The sequence below is a fragment of the Paramormyrops kingsleyae genome, chromosome 4, assembly GCF_048594095.1.
Source record: "Paramormyrops kingsleyae isolate MSU_618 chromosome 4, PKINGS_0.4, whole genome shotgun sequence".
NCBI lineage: Eukaryota > Metazoa > Chordata > Actinopteri > Osteoglossiformes > Mormyridae > Paramormyrops > Paramormyrops kingsleyae.
Window position 1 is genome coordinate 14,727,817 of NC_132800.1, and position 11,864 is coordinate 14,739,680.

An 11,864-nucleotide genomic window follows, 5' to 3' on the forward strand; every position below is an offset into this window, starting at 1 on the left:
ACTCTCAATCAAAAGACATACAGGCACAAACAAGCTACAAGAAAAAAAACTTTAATTTTTTTAAAACTTTTGCAAATCCTATTGTCTTTGAAAATGTAAACAAGTTTTGTCTGTCTTCTGTATAAATCACGTCTGAGGTAAAAGGATGAGGATTACTGTAAAGACTGACTTCTTTCAAGCTGTCGCATGTCACTGCTTCTCTTATACTGTCATAAGCAAGCTGATGTCAGGAAGCCGCCCTAATGAAATAAGCTCAGAATGTGGATGGCAGTTACATCTATTTAAATAAAAATATAATGGTTGGATATTTGTGTTTTATTCACAGGGACCGAGTGAATAGATGTAATTCACATCCACATAAAGCAGACTTATCATCCATCTTCAAGGTGTGCATTTATTAAGTATGTTTTCTTACATTTTATCTAAATTGACATATATCTTCTACAGATATACAGTAAGTAGTTTGTCCTGTGAAAGAGAAGATATTTACAACTAATGCTGCGTTCCATTTACCTCGGAGGTCGGAGCTGGGAATGACGTCACACCCAAGTTACCCTCATTCCAGTACAGCAAGTCGGAAAGACATTTAGCAAAACCAGGGACCTGAAATCGCTTGAATAGGGACCTGTTTCAAACAGCAGGATTTCTTGCTTAGCCAGATAACTTCTTGTGTTTAATGTGCCCCAGTTTAAATGGCCTTCATCTTCATTCACTTATATTTAGCTCAGAGTACATTAAATTCCGACTTCAGTTGAAATTTCCCACTAGGAACTCCGAATTTCCAAGTTACAAGTTGAAATGGAATACAGCATAATTCACAAATGAATTTATAAAAAGATACGGTGCCTGGAGTGATAATAATTAAACTGTAACTGTTCATTTCAGTCACTGGAGGAAAAAGCTCAAACGTTTCTGAAGGATGAGCTGATGAAATTCAAAAGGTACCTGGATCAGAATGACCCAGAATGCTCTGAGCCTCAGCTGGAGGAGGACAATGACCTGGACAGTGATGGTCAGATGCAGAAGACCTGTGGTAGAGAGGGAGCTCTGAAGATCACACTGTACATCCTGAGGACCATGGAGCAAAATGATCTCGCTGACATGCTGGAGAAGAGTAAGAGCTGTACCTCATTCAGTGTGTTTGATTTACTGCAGAAAAAGAGTTTATGAAAACATGTGTATCACATTTCAGATAATCGTTTATTTAATTTAATTTAATTTGGTTTTAATAAGTAAAAAATGTTTTTTTGAAAAGCTCTCATTTTATTTCAGGGCATCTTCTGTTGCAGTATCAGCGCACAATCAAATCTAATTTGAAGAAGAAATTTGAGTGTGTATTTGAAGGGAAAGCTAAGGAAGGACAGCCAACACTTCTCAAAGAGATTTACACAGAACTCTACATAACTGAAGGGGGAGCTGGAGAAGTCAGTGATGAACATGAAGTGAGACAGATTGAAACAGCATCCAAGAAAAGGGTAACAGAAGACACTACAGACAAGTGCAATGATATATTTAAACCCTTACATGGGCGTGTGACACCTATCAGAACTGTACTCACTAAAGGGGTGGCAGGTATCGGGAAAACAATCTCTGTGCAGAAAGTTATTCTTGACTGGGCAGAAGGAAAAGCAAACCAGGACATTCACTTCATATTTGCTCTTCCTTTCCGGGACCTGAATTTGATTAAGGATGAATACAGTCTGATTGATCTGCTTCACCACTTTGTCCCAGAACTGAAATCGCTTGAATCCACTGAGCTGTGTAGGTGCAAAGTTTTGTTGATCTTTGACGGTCTGGATGAATGTCGCCTTCCTCTAGATTTTCAGAACAATGAGAGCTGGTTTGATTTAACAAAGAAAACGTCACTGGATGTGCTGTTGACTAACCTCATTAAGGGGAATCTGCTTCCATCTGCTCTTCTCTGGATAACCTCCCGACCAGCAGCAGCCAATCAGATACCTCCTGAGTGTGTCCACCAGGTGACAGAGATACGAGGGTTCAGTGATGCCCAGAAGGAGGAGTATTTCAGGAAGAGATTTAGTGATCAGGGTCTGGCCAGCAGGATTATCACACATGTGAAATCATCAAGGAGCCTCTTCATCATGTGCCACATACCTGTGTTCTGCTGGATTTCAGCCACTGTCCTTGAAAGGTTTCTTAGTGAGACTGAGAAGGGAGAAATTCCAAGGACTCTGACTGAAATGTACACACACTTCCTGATCTATCAGGCGAGTTTAAAAAATGACAAGTATATGAAAAACTATGAAACCAGCAAGGAATTCCTTTTGAAACTTGGTAAACTGGCTTTTGACAACCTTGAGAAAGGCAATCTCATATTTTATGAGCAAGATCTGATAGGGAATAACATTAATGTCAGTCAAGCTTCAGTTTACTCTGGAGTGTGCACAGAAGTCTTTAAGGAGGAATATGGATTGTATCAGGAGAAGGTGTACTGCTTTGTGCATCTGAGCATCCAGGAGTATCTCGCTGCTTTATATGTGTTTCTGTCAAACTCATCAGCTGACCTGCTGAAGACTGCAGTGGATCAGGCATTAAAGAGCAAGAATGGACACTTGGACCTCTACCTCCGCTTCCTCCTTGGCCTCTCAACAGACTCCAGTAAAAGTCTGTTACAAAAACTTTTGGGAGAGACAAGACCCAGCTCACATAACATTAAGGAAACGGCCCAGTACATCAAGGAGAAAATACAGGAGAATTTATCTGCAGAAAGGACCATCAACCTGTTCCACTGTCTGAATGAACTGGGTGACAATTCTCTAATAGAGGAAGTACAAAGATACCTGAGTTCAGGAAGCCTTTCAGCAGCAGACCTCTCACCTGCACAGTGGTCAGCTCTGGCCTTTGTGTTACTGATGTCAGATAAGGAGCTGGATGTGTTTGATCTGAAGAAATACATCAGATCAGATGAAGGTCTTCAGAGGCTGCTGCCTGTGATCAAGAAATCTAGGACAGCTCTGTAAGTTAGTATGTAATGATCTTACATATGTCTGTTGCTAAATAAGTACAGATGTAATTCATGATACTGCTTTTATATCTTATCAGAACAATTAGGGTGTATTTATATGAACACCCAGAAATTCTTTTTCATTCTGGATACTGCAGGATTTGTATATTCTTTAACATTCTTGCTGTGGTGTGTGGTTCAGTGGGTTTGGACTCTGTGTCTGTGGTCAGAAGGTCACCGGTTTAAATATCTGGCTGGCAGAGTGATGCTGGTTTTGGACCCTTGAGCAAGGCCCTTACCCCCCAGCTTCAGGGGGGCTGGATGCTGGCCAACCCTGAGCTCTGACCTGTATGTGTGTGTCAGAGAGAGCAAGATCAGAGAGGCAACAGCAGTATTTTACCAGGGGGATGAATAACGCTTCACTATTTCATTCCTATCTGACAGGATTGGTAATTGTGTGATTAGTGTTTTGGAAATTTAACAGGTTCTCAGATACAGCAAACAGAAAATAAGGATTTCAGTCATGATGTCAGCAATTCAAAAGTCATATAAAAAATTATAATTAAAATAACTTAAGCTCTTCTTGACATTCAAACCCCCATAAACATGTACACTTACACACATCCGAGGCAGGAACTGAACCCAAAACCCTAGAACCCCTGGGTCGGCTGTAGTGCTGATCACTGAGCCCCAGCGCTGCTCAGAGCTTTAGTAAAATACTTATGCATATATTACAGAGTCTCAGGGTAACTCACCCTGTAAGGTCATTAAAAAGCAGGTTCGTGTCGGCTGGGGAGTGTCAAGTAAAAACTATTTGTGTTTCTGACTAGGACAAGGAAACAACAAAATAACTGATATTTCAGCTATATGCTGCATGTCGTATTGTACTTAAAAATTTTTATTTTGATTTTTTATTTGATATACCTGTGTGTGGTGTATGTATTTATATCTTAACACGTTACCTTTTCCAGGCTGGACAGGTGTAGACTCACAGAGACATGCTGTGAAGTGTTGGCTTCAGCTCTCAGATCAAACTCCTGTCAGCTGAGAGAGCTGGACCTGAGTGACAATGACCTGCAGGATTCAGGGGTGCAGCTGCTCTCTGCTGGACTGGGGGATTCACACTGTACACTGGAGATACTGAGGTCAATATTACTGGGTATTCCACACTGTAATGTGTAATTACTGAAATCTTTATTGAAGTCGTCACATTTACTTAAAAGTAATACTCATAGTGGTGAGGTGTTTTTATTTATTGGACAGATATTTTCTGTCTCTCTGCAGGGTGTCAGGCTGTAGAGTCACAGAAGAAGGCTGTTCTTCCCTGGCTTCAGCTCTGAGGTCAAACCCCTCACACCTGAGAGAGCTGGATCTGAGTGACAGTGACCTGCAGGATTCAGGGGTGAAGCTGCTCTCTGCTGGACTGGGGGATTCACACTGTACACTGGAGATATTGAGGTCAATATTACTGGGTATTCCACACTGTAATGTGTGATTACTGAAATCTTTATTGAAGTCGTCACATTTACTTAAAAGTAATACTCATAGTGGTGAGGTATTTTTATTTATTGGACAGATATTTTCTGTCTCTCTGCAGGGTGTCAGGCTGTAGAGTCACAGAAGAAGGCTGTTCTTCCCTGGCTTCAGCTCTGAGGTCAAACCCCTCTCACCTGAGAGAGCTGGACCTGAGTGACAATGACCTGCAGGATTCAGGGGTGAAGCTGCTCTCTGCTGGACTGGGGGATTCACACTGTACACTGGAGATACTGAGGTCAATATTACTGGGTATTCCACAGTGTAATTACTGAAATCTTTAATGAAGTCGTCACATTTAGTTAAAAGTAATACTCATGGAGGTGAGGTGTTTTTATTTATTGGACAGATATTTTCTGTCTCTCTGCAGGCTGCCATTCTGTAGAGTCACAGAAGAAGGCTGTTCTTCCCTGGCTTCAGCTCTGAGGTCAAACCCCTCACACCTGAGAGAGCTGGACCTGAGCTACAATCACCCAGGAGACTCAGGAGTGAAGCTGTTCTCTGCTCTACTGGAGGATCCCAGCTATAACCTGGAGAAGCTGAAGTGAGTATAGAATGTGTGTCTGTCCCTGCTATAGACTCATGTATGTGGAGAAAGTACAACAATTAAATAAATGGATACAGCAGTACTATGTCATTCTGCTTCTGCTATAGTGTGGACCACAGTGGAGAGTGCAGGACCAGACCAGGGATCCAGAAATGTAAGTCTGTATGCATGTTTTTATGCTTAATACAATTAATACTACTTTATGACAGCATTCACATAATTATTGTGATGTGTTTTTTTTTTCTTCTTTGGGTTTAAAAATGACTATTTTCTTAAATAACAATGGGAGTCTGGGGACTTCTGTAGTAGTACTGTTTTGAGATTTGTTAGGATTGTCCTAAGACAACACTCGTAATCTCCCCAAACTGGGTGTGACACTGAACGTCTCCTCAGTCTGCGCTAGAGATGGGAATTTCGGCTCTTTTTAGTGAGTCGGATCATTTGGCTCAGCTCACCAAGAAGAGCCGGCTCTTCCGGCTCCCAAACGATTCTTCATTTTATTACTTTTATTATCAGCGCTGTTATGACGCATGATTGATATGTGTACTAAACCTTATGATTTTCTCAATACCATCATGTTTGGTATAGAAAGATGAAATGTAAAAACCTCAAACACTACTACACGTGGATTGAACATTATATAGTGGAAAATCTGTTTTTGTCTTTGATACCATTAACAGTTAAATAACATAAATAACGAATACCAATAAAGATATTATAAAGAAATTACAACGAGCAAAACACCAGCATCCAACAGTTTTAGTATCTATCCACTTTAACAACTATCTATCACCTGTCTATCAGTGCAACATTTTAACATTTCCTTTGGGGCAGAAAGGCTAAGTGCCTCAGCTTAGACGGGCTGATCCGGCTTCTGGCAGTAGCAGCACGCTAGCCTGTCTTTTTCCTTCCATCTGAATTGTTGGATGCGCAGCTCCTAAGTGTCTGTGAAGGTTGTTTGTGGATCCTGATCGAAATGACTTGCAAACTGTGCATTGTGCCTTTGAGTTATCATAGCTATTAAAATGCATCCAAATGCCGCTTCGTTTCCAACTATCACTCATCTTGGCTATTGTTCGCGCACCACACTCTCTCTTTCTCTCCTCCTTTCCCCCCTCCCTGCCCCTTATCTGACCAGTGTTGCCAACTATTTTCAATGTAAGGTAGATAAAGTCTGCTCGAAAAGTCGCCAAATGTCGGTAGATGGCGTCATGCGTATATTTGCATATTGATGACGTAATTACGTCGTATTTGTATTCTGCGTGTTTTCCCTAATCCTTCCTCACGTGTCCAGTATAAAACTATCAATTACGTTACATATTTTCTGTCAGACAACATTTTTATTACACGTATATATGTTTTATGTGTATATGAGTTTAATAAGTTTAATGAAGTTTGTCGTTGTTTATGAGTAAGTAGAATCACGTACAGTCAATCAGATGTAGCTCAGTAAACGATCTCAGACGAGTTCAGAAACTGGAATGAACTTAAGCTCTGTAACAGTGAGTAATATAAGTGCATCAGAAGAAAAAATAAATAAATAAGAAAAAATAAGAAGAAACGGTCAAATTAAATAGTTTTATTTCAAGCAAAGGAGAAGCAGGTAAGTGATTGGTCCGTGGCAACATCGTTTGCATATGCGCAGCTCATTCACATCTATGTCAGCTGCCGTGCGGTCACGGGAATATGCTGCTCCTTTCAGCTGGAGCTAGCGCTCACTGATCAGAGCAGACACAGGGAGTTGAGTAACTGTACCGGGAAAGCAAGACCTCGCGCTTACAGGACAGTACTGGCGACATTTGGAAAGTTGCTAAGGTTTGTCCAGAAGTCGCTAGATTTGTCGCTAGGCGCTTTTTTGAAAAAAAGTCGTCAAGGGGGTCTGGAAAGTCGCTAAATCTAGCGACAAAGTCGCTAAGTTGGCAACACTGTCTGACTCATCACGTGATTGGTCGCGCGGCTCACACGCCATTAACACAAACTTCAGTCACAGTCAGAGCAGCATGGAGCGCTGAGCCGCGGAGATGTTTTGTTTTATAAAAATGTCTCTTGGTCAGGATCCGGATCTTTTGAACGGCGCGTCCGCGATCGACACATGACTAGTCGGCGCTGAACGCTGCTGGAGGGCGGTATGTGTCCGAAGTGGTTTGAAAGAAGTTTTTATTTTGAAGTAAAGACAAATTACCTTCTAGTGGTACTCTTTGTGGTACAATTTCAAGTTTAAAACGTTTTATTAATGCTGTTTGTAATTTTATTTACCTGTAATTAAGGCTATTAATTTAGCACGCGCAGCATTTCGCCCCGTCTTCCCGCCGGCGTCGCGCGGGCGTCCGACATTTCCTGAGGTATTTCACATACTTGAATTCCTGCTTCGTTTTTATATTTTGTGTATCGTATAGAATAATAGAGCGCAGGCTAAAGCAGTGGTTCTCAAACTGAGGGCCACCAGATGGCGCTAGGGGGGCCACATCGAAATTGTAGAATCTAAAAAAAAAAAAAATACCTGTATGTAAATCAGGCTTGTCAACCTATGTAAAATATAATGTATTAAAAAATGTAAATATAAATTTTACTTAGCACACTACGCTGCTATGGACATTATAAATTACTGTTCAGTATTCAGTGCTTTTGTTGCACTTTTCAGACAATTTTAGTTTTACTGTCAAAACTGTTTTAATACAATGTTATATTTTGTGAAATGTAAATTTAACAAACCAGAGAAATAAAGACTACAAACAGAATCTAAAATCTAAAATTAAGTAAAATTGTAAGTTTGAGGATGTTTTGCGTCATGATTTTTTTTTTTGAGGAGGGGGGCCACAAAAGGATTCACCCTACACAAGGGGGCCTCCTGCTGAAAAAGTTTGAGAACCACTGGGCTAAAGTGCAGTTCGGTTACCAGCGAGTATCTCAGCGCTGCGTGTCTCACAGCGCAGGGGGCAGCCGGAGCGCCGCAGACTCGGGCGGCTACATGAGTATATTGGGAATAAAATGTGTGTATTGGAGCGAGTTCTGTGTTAGTGAGTGTGTGAGGTGTGACAGTGATAATGATGGAGATGCTGGGCTTCGTGATGGGATTAATCGCTCTTCCTCTTGCCTACAGACTCCTGCCAGCTGACGCTGGACCCCAACACAGCAAACAGATACCTGTCTCTGTCAGAGGGGAACAGGAAGGTGACATGGGGGGAAGAGCAGCCATATCCTGATCATCCAGAGAGATTTGACTACTGGGACCAGGTTCTGTGCAGAGAGAGTCTGACTGGTCGCTGTTACTGGGAAGCTGAGTGGAGTGGAGATGTAGCCTGGATAGGAGTGACTTATAAAGGAATCAGGAGGAAAGGAAACAGTGCTGACTGTGAGCTTGGAGCCAATGACAAGTCATGGATGCTGCGCTGCTCTCCTGACAGTTACTCTGTCTGTCACAATAATAAACAGACTGTCATACCCATAAAGCCCTCAGGCTCCCGCAGAGTAGGAGTGTATCTGGACTGGGCGGCTGGTACTCTGTCCTTCTACAGAGTCTCCTCTGATGGAGTGACCCTCCTGTACAGCTTCACCTCCTCATTCACTGAACCCCTCTGTCCAGGGTTTTGGGTTAATTATAACTCCTCCGTGTCCCTGTGCATGCTGGGATAGCTCACTGTGAGCTGGAGGAATCATTTTTACCTTATCAGAGTGTCACATGTCACATGCCGCTGCTTCTCCATGGCAAAAAGGTAAAATCTGCTTTTTAACCAGTATAACCCTTTTTACTCTGAAGTGTGACATATTTTAGATAAAATAAGTGACTGGGTTCAGCAAACTGAACAAACAGGCAAAATGATTGTCTGATTAAAATGTAATGAAATGTAATCCTGATGAGTGGGGGGGCTTTTCCCCTCCCCTGTATGTGTACATTTTATATATTTCTGTCTGTATGTTGTATTTGCTACCTGTACACTGACAATAAAGGCTTCATATTGTATCCTATTAATGTCCTGGTTCAGCTCTGGTCAAAGCGTGAGGTAACTGGGTAACATAAATCATATAATACAATTAAATAAATACACTTTACTGTAATTGAACATAACTAAAAGCAGGGGCGATTTTAGCCCATTTTTGGGGGTACTTGGCTTAAAACAGGACATGTTAGCTGCATTTAACCTTCAGTAACTCTTTCTTTATATAGTTAGGTAGTAGGAGTCAGACCATGTCTCTTATTAGCTGAAAAACATTACCCCAGGGCTCTCAAGTGTCACGCATTGAGAGTGACAGTCACTCTTTTCATTCTTTTGTCACGCACTCCCGCCACACATTGTATTTCTCACGCGGAAAAATAATTTGTAGGCTAATATGCCGCAGAGCCCAATTTTTCCCCAGACCGCGGCACAGTAGCGCCTCACTATAAAACAAGCGTGTCTCCGCTGGAGTCTAATGGTGCGTTCGTTTTTCTCTCGGAACTCGGAAATTCTGAGCTGAGTGACATTATGATACATTCGATTATTTCTCTCCAAGTCGGAACTCGGATGAAACACGCCTCTTTTATGACGTTGAAGTCGGACAAGATTTGCCCCAAGAGCCTGTCACTTACCAGCCAATCAAAAAAAAGAAAGGGTCTACACAATAGCCAATCAGAAATTAGTACTATTGTATCTGGGTAGAATACAACACAACAACCAATGAAAAGGCATCCTGTGGAATGTCACTCTTGCCTGTCTTCAAAACTTGACAGCCCTGTTACCCTCACAGGTAAACTGCAGTGTTGAAAACACGTTTTCTGACGATGTTTGCTACCCTACAATCCGCCCTACTCTGTAGGAAAATCAGCAACATTTTGACCGTCCTGTTGCTCCCATTGAAATTTATATAGCCTAAATCTAAAAACTTAAATTGCCAACCGTTTTACCAGTCCTCTTTGAAATGGAACGAGAGAAGCTGGTTATTTTTTCATGTTCCGAATATTAAACCTAAGGTAGCTAACTGACTGGATGCCCATTAACTTTATAACTTCTGGTGTGTGTGTGTGTGTGTGTATTTTGCACAGAAAGACAGCCAGGTTCATAATGGATATAAGGAAGTTTTTTCAAAAAAAGGACGGGCATTCAGGTAAAAGTAGAAGATCACAATCTGTCAATCAAGAATAATGTTGGATCAGTGTTTAAATAGTCATATATTTTATTAAATGTACACGTGGTTTGGTTATTTGCCTTTTGATTGAAAGTACACTGAGAGGCAGGGAAAAAGTCTCATTGTGACGAGTAAAGTGTATCTTGCCTTGCTGGGCAGCTCTCTGGGTGCTCAGCACCCCCAAAGCTCTGAACCTAGAATCGCCCCTGACTAACAGCATTAGATTAAATCAGCATATATAATAACTAGGGGTGCAACGGTACAGGTATCCCACGGTACGGTACGTACCTCGGTATTTGGGCCACGGTATCGGTTCGGTTTAAACACAACACTACAAATAATACAATAAAACAAATAATTAACTCTAATTTATGTATAAAATATGTATATATGTATACAATTCAAACTTACAAAATGTAAACAAAAACACTTTTAAAAATGTTGAAGTGTTCTAAACACTGTATATTCCACTCGAGGCTCTGTGCTTGAGCCAAATCGTTTTCGATGGCTCTGCGGGCTTTGTCATAGAGGTCGGGAATTATAACGTCGCTGAAATGTGTACGGCAGGGCACAACATAACGTGGGTCAAGCGTTTTAATTAAGTGGCGAAACCCCGCATCTTCGACAACAAAAAAGGGTTGCAAACCTTTAGCAATGAATGTTCCCACTGCACGGGTTATTTTCTTATGTTTATCGGATGTGGCAGGGTATGTCTGTTAATTGAAAAGCTTTTTCGATAGACACTTGTTTACCTGCAGTTACCTTTTCGTCTGTCCTCCGTTCAGGAATCGTTATATCAGCATGACTACGTTTGAGATGCTTAGCCATATTGCTCGTGTTTCCATTAGCGTATGGGACACGTGTTAGGCAATGTTTACAAACAGTGGTATTTCTATTATCTGTTTCGACTCCCTGGTCGTTGTATTCTACAGTGAACCCGAAAAAAATCCATACTGGAGATTTGTACGAAGCCGGTGCTTCTTCAAACTTCTGCCTCTCAACTGTTCCGCTAGTGCTTGCCATGGTGGTTTGTTTTTCTTTTTTCCGCGTCTGTGTACCGATCCAGCTGCTAGCTTGGCTCCAGTTACGTCAGTGTGAGAGAGGGCGAGTGGGTGGAGCCACAACAGTGATTGGACATTAATGGTCACTTTCCGTCGGACGCCTCTTTTGTGACGTTGATGTCGGACTGGCGGCTTACACACTCAACAGTAATTCTATTTTATATATCTTTAAAAATGCTTATTTTGTTAAATGTATTAATAGTTATAAATGTAATTGCATATGTAGAGAATACCATATCATGACCGTAAACAGTATCCTAACATGCAATATCAGATTTTTACCGGACTTGTCTTTGGTTTGTTTGTAGTTTGCCTCTCGAAAAAAGAATATGTACAAAAATATTTTTTAAAGCTTTTAATTTGGTTTGACTAGTTCGTGTTTCTTGTTTGTCTCTCAGAAAAAATAATCTCACTCCAAATCTGCTAAAATATAAAGCAACAACACACAGCAGCGTGTTCATGGAGGCAGCCATGTTTGTTCCGAGATGTGGGTAGCTCGATGGACGTGATGTCACTCAACTCGGAATTTCCGAGTTCCGAGAGAAAAACGAACGGACAATAACTCACGGTGGAGGGCTTTCGCTCATTGTCGCTTACTGCTTAACAGTAGCCTGATAAGCATTAAGCACCATTTTCAAAAGGAAGTGCAAAACCG

The 11,864-nt window shown here is 41.4% G+C and overlaps 1 protein-coding gene across 1 annotated transcript; it reads left to right on the forward strand.

Annotated features, from left to right (window-relative positions):
- The first annotated feature begins 1,101 nt into the window (after positions 1–1,101).
- Positions 1,102–9,011, forward strand: LOC140588995 (NLR family CARD domain-containing protein 3-like). Its single transcript, XM_072711660.1, has 8 exons — positions 1,102–1,114; positions 1,273–2,977; positions 3,937–4,110; positions 4,250–4,423; positions 4,563–4,736; positions 4,869–5,042; positions 5,153–5,199; positions 8,146–9,011. Exons 1-8 carry the CDS (start codon positions 1,102–1,104, stop codon positions 8,676–8,678), a joined length of 2,994 nt encoding a protein of 997 aa, XP_072567761.1. The 3' UTR covers positions 8,679–9,011.
- The last annotated feature ends 2,853 nt before the right edge of the window (positions 9,012–11,864 follow it).

Bases quoted from the DNA above. Each gene is read 5' to 3' on its own strand.
- LOC140588995 (XM_072711660.1), top strand. The intron at 4,111-4,249 runs GTCAATATTACT...GTCTCTCTGCAG, and splicing joins TGTACACTGGAGATACTGAG to GGTGTCAGGCTGTAGAGTCA. The intron at 4,737-4,868 runs GTCAATATTACT...GTCTCTCTGCAG, and splicing joins TGTACACTGGAGATACTGAG to GCTGCCATTCTGTAGAGTCA.